Here is a 19,103-nt window from a genome sequence, read left to right as displayed (position 1 = left end):
AAGGGGGTCAATCTTCTGTGAAAAAACTCCCCCAAAACATCAGACTAAAAGGTTTCAGGAAATATGGTTTCTGACATCAGCCAAAAAGGTCTCAGGAAAAAAGAAAGTCTCAGAGTATGGTCAACACACTTTACAATGTTATAACATCGTTTAGCAGACACTTTTATTCAAGGCGACAAACATTCAACTCTAAATAGCAGTTTTTGCAGAGCTACAGGCTCACACCTTTTTTTCTGACACCCGTTGGTCTGAAGTCCTACGCCTTTTTTCCTGACAACTGAGACATTTTCCTCAGATCTGACATCTTTTTTCTGAGACCTTTTCATCTGCAGTCTGATGCCCTTTTTCCCAAAACCTGAGACCCTGACCTGACAGTTTTTTTAAGACCTTTGCCTTTTTTCTTGAGAACTGAGACATTTTCCTCAGACTTGAGACCTTTTTGTTTTGGACCTTTTCATCTTTAGTCTGATGCCATTTTTCCTCAGACTTGACTCTATGTGACTGACTGACTCTACTTCCAGAGCCACACAGAGTTATGTCTCATACATAATTCATTTTTCATTTCATAATTCATACTTCATTTTACGGAAGAGTATATTCTGAGTTAATCTGACTTTAATCTCAGAATTCTGAAAAAAAAACATTTGAGAGTTTTTTTTTCATTTGAAGAATAAAGTCAGAATTCTGACTTTTATCTCAGAATTCTGACTTTTTTCTCACAATTGAAAAAAAAAATTTGTCTTCAAAATTTTTTTTTTCAGTGGCCCTAATACTCTTCCGTATCATTTCAATACCCCACAACCCACAGGCAAAAACACAGGCACCGTTCCATGGTCTCGCGTTGTCTATCATTTAAGACTGAGCGAACGTTTTCCAATGTATGGAGCCTGGGAGATGACATGAACGTGTTTATTTTTTTAATTTGCGCATCTCGCGCATGTGTTTTATTCGTAACTCGTGTGTGCTTTTTATTTGTATCTCGTGCACGCGATTTCTCTGTATCTCGCATGCGCGTTTTACACATACATAAAGTATAGACAATTTAGTATAGACTGCTATACGAATAAAACCTGCACAAGATACGAATATAACGCATGCACAAGATACAAATAAAATGTGCGCACGAGGTACAAATCAAACGCGTGCACAAGGTACTAAAATGCGCCAGCGAGATTCGAACAAAACGCGCCTGTGAGGTACAGAGAAATCAAGCGCATGTGATACAAATAGTATCTCACATTTTAGTATCTTGCGCAACCGTTTCAGTATCTCACATGTGCATATTATTCATATCCTGTGCGCACAATTTCTCTGTATCTTGCATGCGCATTTTATGTATAAAGTATAAACTACTTCGTGCGCACGAGATACAAATAAAACATGCGCGATTTAGTATCTCGTGTGAGCATGTTAAAAAAATAAACACGTTAATGTCACCTCCCGGGCTCCGTACCAATGAGTTCTGACAGTTTCAAATAAGTCTGGAAAGTATTCCATGCAGAGGGGGCAGCAAAAATGAACGCCACAACGTTACAGGGGTGATTAAACCTTCCTTTTATGGGACAGTAGTCTGGAGCAGAACCCTCCATGATGGCAGACTCTGAGGCCTCAGAGACATGTGGTCCCCATCATGCATCCACGTACCTGTAGTTACCTGTAAACATACATCTGGCCTTAACAGCAGCTATGGAGGGATGGGAAACTTTTTGGTTCCTGTTTTTTTAAACCCATCAGAAAATAAAGAACCAACACAAGAAAATGCTTATCTGGACAACATTACCAACCCTGCCTTTGAGTTAAAAGGGTTTGCAAAACTCACTGTTGGAAATGTGCATACAAATGGAGTGTGTTTCTGTGGGCTGAACGCCTTTGCAGGCAGATATCAGTGAAAAAAGACAACAGTGCTGTCTTATTTTACGGTCTCAAGATTTCAGGCTGACTAGAAACCAGGAAGGGTTTGTGCGTTAAAGAGCAGAAACCAAACACCTGAGTGAGGATAATGTTCAGCGTCACATGATTTCCAGGAAATGATCAAAATAAAAACTGGTTTGTTATGTGAGCAGAGATGCTTCAGATTCCACAGACTGGTGTTAGCCTGCAGCTTTACTGACAGTAAAGTAACAAGGATAAAAAAAGGATTCTGTCTGTCTGCAGATAAATCAGTAACAAGTGCAATAAGACGAATTCAGATGGAGCTTGATGGGAGGTCATGTTTTATTGATAAGATCTGTCAGCAGATTTTATTGTTTTATTTCAGTTAATGATTGGCTTTACCCTCGTAATGTGGGTTCAAGATAAAGACAACAAAAGATCTGCTTACTAAATAAACCTTTCGTGCCAAGGAAGAACTTCTGTTATCACAGAGGAGGGTTTTATCTCATTGGCAAGGAGCGGCCACCACCGCACCAACTACTTCAGGGTTGTCAAACTCAAGGCCTGGGGCCCAAATCCGGCCCATGGGGCAGGTAAACCCGGCCCACCAGATCATGTGATATTTTTTTAGAACTGTCCCACCAGTATGAGGTCTGCAGATTTCCTCCAGTATAAAAATGTAAACTAAACCTGGATGATTAATAACATCCTCACTGAGTCATAAAAATTAGAAAAGGAAACAGTAAAAATCATTTGATAAAAAGTCAGGAACGTAGGAGAAATTTGTGTTTTCTTTATATTTTCAATTTTTCATCTCACAGTTATGACTAAAAATTATGGCGTTGACTTTTTATTTCATATTTTTTACCTTTACATCTCATACATTTTACTTTTTACCTTTGGAAAAAGTAAAATGTATGAAATGTACCTTTACCATTTTTTTTTACCTTTAAAACTTATGATTTTGAATTTTTTTTCATATTTTGGCATAAAAATCATGGTTTCAGAATTCTATCTCATATTTTGCCTTTTAAAAACATAATTTTGACTGTAAATGTCATGTTTTTACCTTTAAAACTTGTAAGTTTGACTATTTATCTCAGATTTTGAGTTTTTAACTTATCATGTTGACCTTTAAATCTCAAAATCATTTAGGTTGACAGTAAATGGTTAAATGTTGACCCTGTTAGGCCCTGAGGTTAGACCCAAATTCAGACTCCGGCCCCTGCTGTGACTGAGTTTGACACCCCTGAACTAGTTTTAAAAAGGACTGTTTAGAAGAAGGAACACAAAAATGGTCAAAGTTTCAGGAAGCTAGTGAGGAACTAACGTCTAACTGGTAGCCATTGGTCAGCTGTTGCTTGTTAATTTTGGCCTTTAAAAGTTTGTCAAATCAGCCGTAGGGACTGGACTGTGTCATTCAACCATGAGGGGCCTGTATGGAGGGAGAGCTGTAGGCACAGGACTGATTTATAACAACAGAAGGATCTCGTACCGAGGTAGAGCGGCGAGTTCTTCTTGCTGGCGTAGTCGTCGATGTATGAGATGCCGAACGGCTGGATGGGAACGGCTCCGATCCCCAGCAGCAGCTGACCCAGCATTAGCAAAGGATACACCACCTTCTGGGCGGGGCTCTCCTGCTGGCTGCAGCTCTGATTGGACGATGAAGTGAGGAAGGTGCTCTCTGATTGGCAGAGGCCAGAGCTGTTATCACCGGACACTGTCAGGAAACAGAGGAGAAGAGGGCGTCAACCAGGCAAGAACCTCGGGGTTTGAAAAATTATGCAAAGCTGCAGTTCCTCTGGTGTCCACTAGAGGCTGGCTGCAAAGTGAGTCAATCCCCATAGATTCCCATGTGAAAATGTCAGACTTTAAAGCAGAAATCAACATGTTTACAACCTGGGACCAAAAAAATAAAATTGTTTCAAAAGCTTATTTCCTTATGAGATCCGCAGGATCATGGACCATTAGAAATGTTTCTTCATTAAAAGCCTCGTATCGTGTGTAAACTTACAGCTGATTTGGTCCGTGTATTCGTACAGTCCACTCAGGAAGTGCGGCGTCGCCATCAGCAGCGAGGCCATGCAGGCCAGCAGAGCCCCGCCCCCAATAAACAGCGGCCGGTGGACTCGACTCCCGAAGAAGCTCACAAATACGATGAGCACCGTGTTCCCCGGCTGGATGGAGAAATAAATGCAGTTTAGAGTCACAGGTTCCTCTAATCTAAAAGGCCTGTTGGGTAAAAATAGAAGAGAGAGAGAACAGACCACATCAGTTTTCCCACACTGACCTCGTTGAAAGCAGCCAGTAGTCCTGACTTCTGGCTGGAGAGGCCGTAACGTCTCTCGATGGTGGAGATGGAGCTCTTCATGTAGCCCGACACCAAGAGCTGAGATAGGCTGAGGAGGCTGTGGCACAGGACGAAGAACTGCAGAGAGGATGAGGGGAAGCATGGTGAAGAACATGCAGAGACAGAAAAGAAGAAGACCAAACGTCTGTCAGGACTTGGTGCTCTGCAAATCAGATACTTCTTTGTGTTTAAGTCAAAATCTGCATCAACCAAATGTAGGATAATGAATGTGGATTCAAACTGAAAGGACTAAAACTGGGTCTGAACGTAAGAGAGAGAGTCTGTCAGTGATCTCATTGACCTGCAGGGAGGAAATGTTTACAGAGAACTCAGAACAAAACCAGGATGACCCACAGGACGTGAGCTTTCTCCTCAGACATAAACCTCCTCAGATCAACTCTCCTTTCTCTGGAAACAGGAAAACATCAGCACTAAAGCCCAAAGCTTGCAGATGGAGTTTCAGAGCCACATGACCTAATGAGCTAATCAGGATTAAGATTAAGGTCTAACATCATAGAGAGCTAACTAACTAACCAGAGATAATCTGGTTAGTAGCAGGATAACACCTGGCATCAACCTCTGTGGATAATAACTGAAGCCAACTGGTGGAAAAGAGAAAAACCTGCACTTCCTGTAGTGTCAACTAGGGGGCGTCTCTAAAAGCAGCAGAAGCCTAATCAACATCCATGTTCAAAAATCCATTTATACAGCAGTAATGATCTTCTGATGAATGATCTGATCAATCATCAGAGCATCCATTCATCCATCCAACCATCATTCCATCCATCCATCCATTCATCCATCCAACCACCCATCCAACCATCCATCCATCATCCATCCATCCATGAATCCATCCATCCATCCATCTAACATCCATCCATCCATCCATCCATCCATCCATCCATCCATCCATCCAACCACCCATCCAACCATCCATCCATCCATCCATCCATCCCTCCATCCATCCAACCACCCATCCAACCATCCATCCATCCATTCATCCATCCATTCATCCATCCATCCATCCATCTAACATCCATCCATCCATTCATCCGTCCATCCATCCATCCATCCATTCATCCATCCATCCATCCATCCATCCATCCAACCACCCATCCAACCATCCATCCATCCATTCATCCATCCAACCACCCATCGACCCATCCATCCCCCCATCCAACCAACCATCCATCCATCCATCCATCCATCCATCCATCCATCCATCCAACCACCCATCAAACCATCCATCCATCCATCCAACCACCCATCAAACCATCCATCCATCCATCCATCCATCCATCTATTCATGCATCCATCCATCCATCCATCCATCCATCCATGCATCCATCCATGCATCCATCCAACCATCCAACCACCCATCCAACCATCCATCCATCCATTCATCCATCCAACCACCCATCGACCCATCCATCCACCCATCCAACCAACCATCCATCCATCCATCCATCCATCCATCCAACCACCCATCAAACCATCCATCCATCCATCCATCCATCCATCCATCTATCTATCCATGCATCCATCCATCCATCCATGCATCCATCCATGCATTCATCCATCCATCCATCCATCCATGCATCCATCCATCCATCCATCCATCTAACATCCATCCATCCATCCATCCATCCATCCATCTAACATCCATCCATCGATTCATCTGTCCATCCATCCATCCATCCATCCATCCATCCAACCACCCATCCAACCATCCATCAATCCATTCATCCATCCAACCACCCATCCATCCACCCATCCAACCATCCATCCATCCATCCATCCATCCATCCATTCATCCATCCATCCATCCATCCAACCACCCATCCAACCATCCATCCATCCATCCATCCATCCAACCACCCATCCGTCCATCCACCCATCCATCCATCCATCCATCCTTCCATCCATCTATCCATGCATCCATCCATCCATCCATCCATGCATCCATTCATGCATCCATCCTTCCATCCATCCTTCCATCAATCAATCCATCCATCCATCCATCCATGCATCCATCCATCCTTCCGTCCATCCATCCATCCATCCATCCATCCATCCATGCATCCATCCATCCATCCACCCATCCAACCATCCATCCATTCATCCATCCAACCATCCATCCATCCATCCATCCATCCATCCATCCATCCATCCATCCATCCATCCATCCATCCATTCATGCATCCATCCTTCCATCCATCCTTCCATCCATCAATCCATCCATCCATCCATCCATCCATCCATCCTTCCGTCCATCCATCCATCCATCCATCCATCCATCCATCCATCCATCCATGCATGCATCCATCCATCCATCCATGCATCCATCCATGCATCCATCTTTCCATCCATCCATCCATCCATGCATCCCCTCATCCTTCCATCCATCCATCCATCCATCCATCCATGCATGCATGCATCCATCCATCCATCCTTCCATCCATCCATCCATCCATCCATGCATCCATCCATCCCTCCATCCATCAGTGAGTCATTTTGTACATGCACTCCTGCATATCTTGTCCTTTTTAACAGTTTTCCTCACAGAATGGGTCATGGTTTCAGCCCACTCTTAGCAGTACAGTGCTCATTTATATCATCAATCTAAAAGTCAGCATCGTCAGAAACATCTATTTGGGAAGAATTCAGGAAATATTTGCAATATGAATTCAGAAATATTTTAAAATGCAAAACCATTAAATGTTAGACAAGCGGATAAAAACATCTTTATTCACTCATGACTGAAAAATGTAATCATTAGACAGACGTAATTTTCCCTGTTATATCCTTGTGAAGATCTGATCTCAGCTCCTCCTGGATGAGCTTTAAAAGTGAGTTCCTGTTCTTCTACATTTTTATTCACATAAGCAAATATTTAAAACACATCTGCAGGTATAAAGGATTCAGCTGTGGTTCATTATTTCATTCATAGTTCACTATCATTGACTTTTTAAATGCTCATTCATCAAACTGCTGATGTCCAGCAGAGACAGACCTTGATGCTGTAGAAGGGACTCTGGGGCCGGGTGGGAGGTGGAGGTACTGGCTCGTTGGCTCCCATGATGATTGAGAGACTGGAGAACAGAAACACACCTGGAAAATACAAAAGCAGTCTGATTCAGTACATGCAGTAAAGTCAGGAGTTTCAGCTGCAGGAGAAAGTCTGACAGACATCAGCGTTTACAGGAGAATGTTGCACTGTTTAACCAGACACAGCTCACAGTGAGTTCTGTTGGTTTCACAGCTCGTAGTGGTTGTGTGTAAACACTGCAGGGTTCTAGAAAGACTGGGGGATAAAGGACATACGTGTGTGTGTGTGTGTGTGTTCTCTGTCTGCACAAAGACTGAGGGAGGGGGAGGGAGAGCTGTGGCTGCGGTTGGAATGAGGACGAGATGATAGGAGGACATTAAACTAGCTTACTGAACAAAATATAATTTATAATTCTTTTCACACTGCAGGCCTTAATGCTGAATTCTGATCTCAGATAGGTGTCTGATTTAGAACAACATATAACAGTGGCCTAAATCTGATTCAGAAAGGTCAGATTGAAAGTGACGTGCTGTTCACACTGTCAGAAAAAAATCAGATTCAGTGCACTTTGAACTGCAGTGTGAGTGTAGCCTTAAGGAAGCGTTTGCAGCCCCACTTCCCCACGACAGTGTCAGGGCTCAACAGGAGTAAAGGTGAATACATCGCCAAAGACCTACGGCCGTTCAGTGGCAGACGACGACAGTTTTAGAAGGTTAATAAACACGCTGGAGGCAAAGTATAAAAATAGGCAGTAGCATTAAGAATGTTTGAAAAACTAGATTTCATTCAATAGGGCTGACTTTTTGTTAACAAGGTCCAGCTGGTGCAGTTTTGTTTTATAAAAAGAACTTTTAGGTCTCCCATACTCCATCCTGTTTCCTTTATCCTCTATTTGTTAATAGAGCTTTCTACAGTGGCTGAGAGGTCTCACACGAATGCAAATTCAAAACACTTTGCAAAAAGAAAAAACACAATGAAATTTGAGAAAAACACAAAAACAAAAGTTCACAACACAAATACAAAAACTTGCTGCAGCGTGTACGAACACTCAGCGCCGCGCATGGATATGTAAACTCGGTACAGAGGCAAACAGATTCCACAACAGCACAAGAAACGACAACTTGGCGCAGCAGATGCAAATAAAAAGTCACAACGGAAGTGGGGCCGTTATCGGGGGCGGACTTGCTAACATGCTGACAGCTCCGTTAGCAATAAAGTTACGTACCACAACGCAAACTAACTGAAGACACGCTTGGATCGAGTAATTAAAGTAAGTAAACACTGTTCGTTCATCAGCTCCACTTCTTGCACATTTTATTTCGTAATCGATAAGTTTTAGAAGTAATTTTAACTGGCAAACAGCGCGAACAGCTACGTTTGGGGTCCGTTGTGCATGACGTAAGCTGTCAGACGAATGAATGGACTCGATCAATTGGATTTAGATAGTTGTTTACATACATATTACACTGTACAGGAGGTTACAGTTATTAAAAATCACAGAAAACACACTACAAATAACATACTGTGAGTACAGAAATTATTTTGAGTAGTGGCGTGGTACGTAACTTTATTGCTAACAGAGCAGTTAGCAGGTTAGCAGGTCCGTCCCTAATAATGGCCCCACTTCTGTCGTGACTTTTTTATTTGCATCTGCTGCACCAAGTTGTTGTTTTTTTGTGCTGTTGTGGAATCTGTCTGCCTCTGCGCTGTGCCGAGTTCATGTATCCGTGCGCTGAGTGTTTGTTTTTTTATTTGTGTTGTGAACTTTTGTTTTTGTGTTTTTTCTTTTTGCAAATCATTTTGAATTCGCATTCGTGTGAGACCTCTTGGCCACTGTAGCTTTCAAATGTTCAATCATTTCTAAGACTACGGACACCTACAACACATTATTGCACATATTGTTTTATTTAAAGTGTAACTATTGTTTAATGAATGCTGATGTCATTATTTTCTCCGTCTTCATCCGTTGTTCTGAGGGTTTTTTATACCGTACAGTGAGATTTTGATACCGTAGGAACAGCTCTGGTGGTTTTGATGTCAGAGCTGCAGGATCTCATGTGTTCATCCTGAATTCAGAACAGATGTTTGAGTCAAGATCGGAGTAAATCTCTTAAATGATCTAGAGAAATCGTGTTGATAAGAACGGCCTGTGTGGACTGATGGGCAGACAACCTGAAACCAAACCGGCCCGACTCTTAGCTATCGCTGCTACAAGGCACAAAAACAACAACAAGAGAGCAGGAAGAGAAAGTGGAGAATGAGCCTCAGACAAGCAGGAAGGAGGAGGTTTCTTATCAGCAGAGGAATGTCAACACACTGATGTGGTCGTTTTATTTCATTGGAGCTAGAACCCAAACAAAGGGACCTCCACCCACCTCTCTACTATAACCACATCAGACCCTTTATGTCAATCCCTGCTTATGTATTTAGAAACAACCTGTTCAGAGCGGCCTCTAGTGTCCTGTAGAGATTTTGCAGTGTGATGTGAGGTCAGTGTGTATTTTTAGAGTTGCATGGAAAGTTCAGAGTTGGTGAAGTCCCTGTGAGGTTTAGACCAGCTGAAAACAGTCGCTGACAGACTGTATGGAGTCAGACTGATGTGTTAAACTGATCTCAGATCTGTTTGATGAATCAGAGCTTTTTACTTTAATTGAGCATGATTAAGTCGTTCATTCAGACAAACTGCAGGCAAATTTCCCATCTGAATATGGCTGAATTTCCTGTCAGCAGCTCCTTTTTAAGGAGAAGAAAAGAGGCACCAAAAATATTCGCTGAATCACTGAAATATGGGGATAATGGTTCTGCAGTTTTTGAAACTGCATTTCAAACCACACTGCAGACTTGTTGGATGATGACTTCTCTACGATGAGTACAGATACAGAGCATTCAACAAAACTATGGTTGACTACATGCTGGATGAGCTAGCTGTCCCAACAATCAGGGGGCACGGTCCAAATGAGACTGAATCAGAGCCTCACTGATCTAAAACCATAAAGATCAAACATGTCTGATATTTATGATTCCAGACCGGGATGCCTCAGATGAAATGGCCAATAGAGCGAGCAGACCAGGAGGCGCCACCATCCGATGCATGCAGACTTTTACAGCCCACAAACATGGCACTAGCCAAGTGGAAGACTGAGTGACCAGCTTTTTCCTTGCTGCAGGGCAGAATGTAGACCGGGACAGCCAGCTGATGATCAGCAGTGTTCCAGCGTGTTTCTGTGAGTGCTAGTGTCTGTAAATCTGCACACAGTAAATGTGGGACAGACGGACAGTATTATGGAGGGACATGGCAAAACCATATTCATCTGACCCTGCCTAGTTCTGGTGTGGAGGCATTAAACATTCAGCATTAGAGATCATTCAGTTAAGAGAAAACAAGCCAGCTCCTCAAGTGTGCCCTAACAACACTGTCTTCTTTATTTATTAGTCCTCTGGTTGGTGTGGATGTGGAGGATGGTGGCCATGGTGGTCATACTACATCAAACCAGGCATCGGCAAAAACCCATCCATTATCTACAGCACTTAAACTGAACTATTACCTCCGCCAAGGAGCTTATGTGATCAGCGGGGTTTCTTAGTCAGTTTGTTGTTTTGTTAGCAACATAACTCAAAAAGTCAAGGACAGATTTTGATGAAATTTTCAGGAAATGTCAGACATGGATTAAGGAAGAACTGATTAGATTTTGGGACTGATCAGGATCACCGTCTGGATCCAGGAATATTTTAAAGATTCTGTACTATTGGAAGATAGGACTAATGGCTGAGGTCTGTGCTCTCTGAATGATTTTCTAGTTGAATGCAGGTGTTCTAGTCAGACCCACAGATGTATGAAAGCACAAGTAGGTTTGTGCTGCAAAAACGTTTTTTTTAACACTTGAAACATGTTTGTTTGTGCTATTAACATGTTTGTTAATGCTGTAAACATGTTTATTGATGCTGTAAACATGTTTATTGATGCTGTAAACATGATTGTTGATGCTGTAAACATGATTGTTGATGCTGTAAACATGTTTGTTAATGCTGTAAACATGTTTATTGATGCTGTAAACATGATTGTTGATGCTGTAAACATGTTTGTTAATGCTGTAAACATGATTGTTGATGCTGTAAACATGATTGTTGATGCTGTAAACATGATTGTTGATGCTGTAAACATGATTGTTAATGCTGTAAACATGATTGTTAATGCTGTAAACATGATTGTTAATGCTGTAAACATGATTGTTGATGCTGTAAACATGATTGTTAATGCTGTAAACATGATTGTTGATGCTGTAAACATGATTGTTGATGCTGTAAACATGATTGTTGATGCTGTAAACATGATTGTTAATGCTGTAAACATGATTGTTGATGCTGTAAACATGATTGTTGATGCTGTAAACATGATTGTTGATGCTGTAAACATGATTGTTAATGCTGTAAACATGATTGTTGATGCTGTAAACATGTTTATTGATGCTGTATGTGAACATGGATTTTGCTGGGACTTCTGCAGAACCTCTGGTGGACAGTCACGGTACTGCAGTTTCCTTCAGCATTGACTTCGTTTGAAACCACAAAGGTTGCAGCTTAGCCTGAACTGAGGATTTTAATGCAGATCCTGTCTGTGACACTGTCAATTCCAGTCAAAGTTTTGGGATGGCCAATCAGATTTGAAGGACGGCCCATGCCATCTCTCTGGGCATGCTCCTGAGGATGTTAGTTATTCAACGAGAGCACACACTACCATGTGATTAGGCACATTTATACTGTTTCTGACTGACTTACAGAGACTTACACTGAAGCAGTGCTCAAATAAAGGAATGTCTGCAGTGTAAAGTTGTTGAAACTGTCAGTATTTGAATATTGTGTTTTTCAATGATTCAGTTGTCATAGTTTAACGAAAAATAGGGAACGCATAGTCTAAATTATACAAATGCACATTCTAATAGCCAAACACTGACAGTGTATTTGTGCAGATGCAGGAGTTTGCCTGTAACTTTTGTTAGTCCAGTCCTGAGTGTCTAGGTCTTTAATTTTGGCTGCCGTGGTCTGAAACAGACGTGGGTCTGTATTCTAACTATCAGATTTAAACGTGATGTCCTGACAACCCTCCTGCAAACACAAGCCCAGCAGCAGCCTCCATTCATGAATCTGCAGCAGCAGCAGAGGTGACAAGATGTCAGTCAGGAGAACTCTGACCCTGCATGGTCTGAGTTTAGAGGGAAAGAACAATGCTGCTTCTTTAACAGAGCAGCTCTAATGAAGCAGGAAGGGTTAACATAGTCTCACAAAGTCTAGAAGTTTCTCAGATAAAGTAGATGAGACTCACTGTGAGGCAGCTCTGATTTCTCTCCTCGTGTTGTTGATCAGACCGTGCAGTCGTTCCAGCTGCTGAGAGTCTTCGAAGGCTCTGAAGCTACAACCACAGGAGGAGGAGGAGGAGGAGGAGGAGGAGGAGGAGGAGGAGCTGGAATCTGAACCCTGGGTGTTAAAGGCGGACTGGTATCTCGTAAAAAAAGGAGGTGGAGATAAAGAAAGCTTCAGACCTGTGTGTGTAATCTGACTGCCTGCATGGGATCTGAACAGGTTTCTGCAGGACAACAAAGCATGGAGCTGGGTCTCAGGGACAGTTTGGCCCCCTTCTACGGTGGTCTTAAAAGACAAATGCAAAAACATTTTGTTGAACTGGAAATTGTTTCGTGAAAAATAACAAGATTTTGTAAAAAGTTCAACAATATATCATGCAAACACATCTTCAGTTTAACAAAAATGTTTTAAAAAAGCAAAAGTTTTCCACCAAGGAATGCAGAAACATTTCTTGAAATGGAAGATTTCTTCTTTAAAGGTTTTTAGGACTTGTAGCCTTTATAGAGGTAGGACTGCTTGAAAATAGAGGGGGAGAGAGAGGGAAAGTAAGGACATGCACTAAACAGCACCAGGATCAGGACTGGATCCACGATCATCACATTCAGAACCCTGACTTCTGCACACCAAGCAACACACCTGATCAAACACAGTCTTTAACTTTACAAAGAAGATCAAGTGTCTAGATTCTGTCATCAGGCAGATCCCTCTGTCAAAGCTCAGATCTGACCTGACCAATCAGCAGCATTTGAGGACAATGAGGGCGGGGTTTAGTTTTACTGGAAGCTGGTGTGTACAGAGGTTTGTTGGAGTTTGCAAAAAGACAAAAAAAAAAAAACATGCAAATCCTGCAAATGGCATTAAATCTATAGCCAGGCATACACTGTGCACTTTCAAGCCTATTCTGGCCTGTTTATTGATCTGAGAGAGAGAGAGAGAGAGAGAGAGAGAGAGAGAGAGAGAGAGAGAGAGAGAGAGCTACAGGTAAAAAAGAGAGAAAACATCAGAAAACTTTTAAAGGTTTTATCACCACCGTTCCCTCCTTGATCTCCTCCCCAGTCACTGATGCTGCACCTCACAGTCACATGAGAATCCTGGGATTTCTCTACCTGTGAGGGAGATCACACAGGGCACTCAGTGATCAATCAGTGCAGTGCCAGGTGTGTGTGAGCTGATTGCTCCTGGTTGTGTCCAGGTGTGTGTGAGCTGATTGCTCTACTACTCGGCTCTAATGAACAAATGCTTCAGGCAATTTCTGACCAACAGGCCGGTTCTAACATTTTGTGAAATGAAATACTTTCTAGGTTAGAATCTACAGGGCCAACCTCAGCAGAGACACAAGGCCCCAACCACAGTTTCCCAAACATCCACCCTAACCATAAGCCCTACCTCCAACCCTAACCCTACCCTAACTCCAGCCCACTATGATGGACATCCAGGACCATGTCAAGGGTTTCTAACACAAGGCAGGCTGGTGTTTGAGTTACAGTCTTCCATGTTTAAAACTGAATGAGCCAGGGTAGCATAAATCATTTCACTCCTCTCAGATAAATCTCTGTCATGGGCTACAGCGGGCTAGAAACAAAAAAAATATTTAATTACTTACTTACTCTCTGACATTATAGTCTATTTCACTTCTGCTTTGTCATTTCTCCTGTGAGGATGTTGTTCTTGAGATCTTCTTTACGTTCTTTTTTAATTGTATTGCGGTAATTTGTTGATGTTCATGTGAAGGTTCCATGTTTTCACTTAGGAGGGTCACTCTAAAAGCCTACTCAGGTTTCTTTGGCCCCTCCCACACATTTATTCCCTATCTGACCTCTAAATGTTTCATATTTATTGTCTTATTGTGTATTTATTTTTCCTTTTCTTTATTCAATAGGTGCAAAAAATAAAATGAAATAAAATAATAATAATAACAACAACAACAACAACAACAACAACAGCAACAACAACAACAACAACAACAATAATAATAATAATAATAAAATAAACCATTGATAGTAAGGCTTATGTGTGACCAGCAGGTGGAGCCAAAGTTAAACCAAACGCTCACATTTAGGACATTTACTCTGAAAAATAAAGAACTGTTCTTTCTCACAGAGTCTGTTTAAAAAGTATTTACACCCAAAACTTTAAACTTTAGCAGGGAAGAATGTTATCTCTAGGTACATGAAAGATCAGCAGTTTGGGCAACAGCTTTCACTCCTGTGATCAACTGCCCCTCCAAACTTTAGAGCTAAAATCACACAGACATTATCAGATTATCCTGAACTGAATCCCATCTGAAGTCTCTTCATGATCTGTCCTTTCTAATGCAGGTTTTGGGACTGTTATGGAGCATTTTCAGAAATAAATATGAGATACATCCTGACAAATCAGGTCTAAAAATGCCTGTCAGTCACAGGGCTGTTGACCAGGCACGCTCACAAATTAGAGCAGTGAACCCAACAAGCATGTCTTTGGTGGTGGGAGAGAGAGAACTCACACATGCAGGGAGAACACAGAAGGGTCCTGACAGGGAACTGAACCTGGTCTGTCTGTCTGTGAGGTAACAGCATGAACCCCTGCACGACAGATGATGAGACCAAAACAGAGCTTTAAGACCATCAGACAAGACGCCAAACAGACATCACCACAAACACACCATCCCCACTGTGGAGAACAGTGGTGGCAGCATCATGCTGTGGTAATGCTTCTCTGCAGCATCATGCTGTGGGGATGCTTCTTAGCAGCATCATGCTGTAGGGATGCTTCTCGGCAGCATCATGCTGTGGAGATGCTTCTCTGCAGCATCATGCTGTGGGGATGCTTCTTAGCAGCATCATGCTGTAGGGATGCTTCTCGGCAGCATCATGCTGTGGGGATGCTTCTTGGCAGCATTGTGCTGTAGGGATGCTTCTCGGTAGCATCATGCTGTGGTAATGCTTCTTAGCAGCATCATGCTGTGGGGATGCTTCTCAGCAGCATCATGCTTTGGGGATGCTTCTTAGCAGCATCATGCTGTGGGGATGCTCTTCAGCAGTATCATGCTGTGGGATGCTTCTTTGCAGCATCATGCTGTGGGGATGCTCCTCAGCAGTATCAAGCTGTGGGATGCTTCTTGGCACCATCATGCTGTGGGGATGCTCTTCAGCAGTATCATGCTGTGGGATGCTTCTTGGCACCATCATGCTGTGGGGATGCTTCTTGGCACCATCATGCTGTGGGGATGCTTCTTGGCACCATCATGCTGTGGGATGCTTCTCAGCAGCATCATGCTGTGGGGATGCTTCTCAGCAGCATCATGCTGTGGGGATGCTCTTCAGCAGTATCATGCTGTGGGATGCTTCTTGGCACCATCATGCTGTGGGGATGCTTCTTGGCACCATCATGCTGTGGGGATGCTTCTTGGCACCATCATGCTGTGGGATGCTTCTCAGCAGCAGCTGGAAGGCTTGTAAAGGGAGAGGGGAAAATGAATCCTGGAGGACAATCTTCTTCAGTCTGACAAAGAACTACGGCTCAGAGAAGATTTATTTTCCAGTCAGACAATGAACTGAAGCATCCAGACAAAGCTACACAGAAATGGTTTAAAGCAGTGTTACTCAACCAAATTGTTGAAAAATACCTTTGCAAGAGCCACAATCTCAGTGGTGAAATGTGACAAAAACAGCTTGCAGCAGCAATATGAATAGGTTAAAGGTGGCAAAAGTGGGGAAAAATGCAGAAAAAGGGTCAGAAAGTAGCAAGAATTGGTGAGAAGTTACAAAAAAATGAGTGAAAAGTGACTCAAATGGGCAAAAAAATCAGAAACGAGTGGTATGTAATGGCAAAAGGTAGCTACAAAGGGCAAGATCTGGCAAAAAAAATGTGAAAAAGGGCAAAAATGGCAAAAAGTGGCAAAAAGAATAGACAAAAATCGGGGGGAAAAAATCAGGTGGTATTTAATGGCAAAAGGTAGCTTAAATGAACAAAAAGTGGCAAAAAAGGTTAAAAAAGGGAAACAAAGCGGATAAAAATGGCAAAAATTGGGAAAAACTGGCAAAAAATAAGTTGCAAAATGGCCAAAAAATATGAAAAAAGGGGTATTTAATGGCAAAAGGTAGCTTAAATGGACAGAAAGTGGCAAAAATTGTAAAAATGGCAAAAAAATAAAAGTTTTACTTTTTTAAGGTTTTCTGGAGAAATGATGTTTGAAATTAAAACAAAAAGTGCCACAAATAGTCACTAAAGAGTCACATCTGGCTCCAGAGCCACACGCTGAGTATCACTGATTTAAAGACAACAAGGTGAATGTTCTGGAGTGGCCGAATCAAAACCCCGACCTCAATCCAATAGAGCAGTCCCCCCCCCCCCCACCCCACCACACACATGTATTAGCCCACCTGCCATATTTGTCTCAGAGACCATCCAGCATCATGAAGTGCTTTAATGCGGACTCTTTCATTTTCAGTCAGCTCTCCACATTTTACCATTTTGAACAGGAATGAGGAATTTCAAACTGAATTCACCCAAATTTGAGCCGGCTCACTGGGCTTCTCTGAGAAGTCAGAAATGAATCAAGCATAACATTCAACCACTAAAACTCATTTTTCTGTTCAGGAATGACAGTAAATAACTATAATTTGACATATTAATCAATAAATATTAATGTGCTTTACTATTTTTTCAGTTTTTTTTTTTTTTTGTAAATCAGTAAATTAGGAAATTCATGGATAACAATAATAATTCTATTCTAGCATTAAAAATATAATTTGGGTTAAAGAGCTTCTACATATTGGTGTATTAACCATTGCAGAAACATAAAAATGATTTTGGTAATTACCAATGCTGTTAATTTAGGGCAGCTGTGGCAGAAACCTGACTTTGGTTAGGGTTAGGGTGGTCTAATACATTTGTTAAGCACTGTACCTAAGATCTTTGGTGTACCCCCCGGACCCCAGGTTGGGAACCAATCCAACAGAGGATTAGTGTCTGGACTTTAAAGGTCTGTTCAGTCCTGATCCCTGATCAACCTGGCAGAGCTTGAGCAGTTTATCAAAGAAGAAAGGAGAAAAATTCCAGAGTCCAGATGTTTGATCCTGACTGAGACCTATCCACACAGACTCAGAGCTGAGACTGAGACCTATCCACACAGACTCAGAGCTGACTGAGACCTATCCACACAGACTCAGAGCTGAGACTGAGACCTATCCACACAGACTCAGAGAGACTGAGACCTATCCACACAGACTCAGAGCTGAGACTGAGACCTATCCACACAGACTCAGAGAGACTGAGACCTATCCACACAGACTCAGAGCTGAGACTGAGACCTATCCACACAGACTCAGAGCTGAGACTGAGACCTATCCACACAGACTCAGAGCTGAGACTGAGACCTATCCACACAGACTCAGAGCTGACTGAGACCTATCCACACAGACTCAGAGCTGAGACTGCAGACAGAGAAGACTCTACTAAAGACTGACTAGAAGGAGGAATATTTAAGCAGTCACAGGTTTGACATCATATATTTGACCATGACTGATTTAGAAACCCAATTAAAGGATAAAACATCACAGGGGTGGCAACATATTAGTATGTGAGCTTTCAGTGCAAACATGGAAGGCCAGCTTTAAGTCAAATATGTTTTATCTTCTCTGACTGCTGCACCAGTGGAACAACACTCTACCTGCTGACATAGAGGTTGAAAAAGTTCAGTGAGAGGATGGTTAAGTTTTGTTTAGAAACTCAAAGTTTGTCCTAACTGTTGCATGCTGGGAGCCCATGGGACTACAGCGCCCCCTGGTGGTGGTCCAGTGTCGTCACTGTTACCTCAGCAGGCGTTAATGAGTGTTAATGTTTGTGAAACAGAGACGAGCATTAATGAGGCCCTCTGTGATCACTGACTAACTAAACACTAATCAACAGTTTCTGATGGTAATTAGTCCTCAGAGACCAGGATCAGAGATCTTTATTAAGGCTCAGAGGGGAACGGGGCACTAATGATGATCCTGGATCTACAGGGACTCATACTGTTCTACCCTCATCTAAAATATGATCCTGTACTCTTGTACCCCCTCCATACTGTTGCCAAGTCCATCTGACCCCACAGTCCAGTTTGTTTACCCACCTACACCCTAGCAAGTCCTTGGCCCTGATACAGTTTGAAAACTGGACTTCCTCATAACTCATATTTAAGCACATGCCTGTAATCAGGCCTGGACCCTGATAAACCCAGAGACTGGACCCTGATAAACCCAGAGACTGGGCCCTGATAAACCCAGAGAATGGACCCTGATAAACCCAGGGAATGGACCCTGATAAACCCAGAGACTGGACCCTGATAAACCCAGAGAATGGACCCTGATAAACCCAGGGAATGGACCCTGATAAACCCAGAGACTGGACCCTGATAAACCCAGAGAATGGACCCTGATAAACCCAGAGAATGGACCCTGATAAACCCAGAGAATGGACCCTGATAAACCCAGAGAATGGACCCTGATAAAC

The 19,103-nt window shown here is 42.5% G+C and overlaps 1 protein-coding gene across 3 annotated transcripts in view; it reads right to left on the bottom strand.

Moving 5' to 3' along the window:
• The window catches only part of slco2b1 (solute carrier organic anion transporter family, member 2B1), a 54,372-nt gene extending 41,680 nt beyond the window's left edge, over positions 1-12,692 (bottom strand). For all 3 annotated transcript variants that reach the window (XM_041801797.1, XM_041801798.1, XM_041801799.1), the window contains exons 1-5: positions 12,592-12,692; positions 7,236-7,333; positions 4,163-4,300; positions 3,887-4,049; positions 3,368-3,592 (exon numbers count right to left, since the gene is read on the bottom strand). In XM_041801797.1, the coding sequence (XP_041657731.1) occupies positions 3,368-3,592; positions 3,887-4,049; positions 4,163-4,300; positions 7,236-7,301 (592 nt within the window). In that variant the 5' untranslated portion in view covers positions 7,302-7,333; positions 12,592-12,692. The remainder of the gene's footprint in view (positions 1-3,367; positions 3,593-3,886; positions 4,050-4,162; positions 4,301-7,235; positions 7,334-12,591) is intronic.
• Positions 12,693-19,103: the final 6,411 nt, after the last annotated feature.

The sequence above is a fragment of the Cheilinus undulatus genome, linkage group 12 (assembly GCF_018320785.1).
Source record: "Cheilinus undulatus linkage group 12, ASM1832078v1, whole genome shotgun sequence".
NCBI lineage: Eukaryota > Metazoa > Chordata > Actinopteri > Labriformes > Labridae > Cheilinus > Cheilinus undulatus.
The sequence above is the reverse complement of the archived record's forward strand: the minus strand, read 5'-3'. Positions and strand labels throughout refer to the sequence as shown.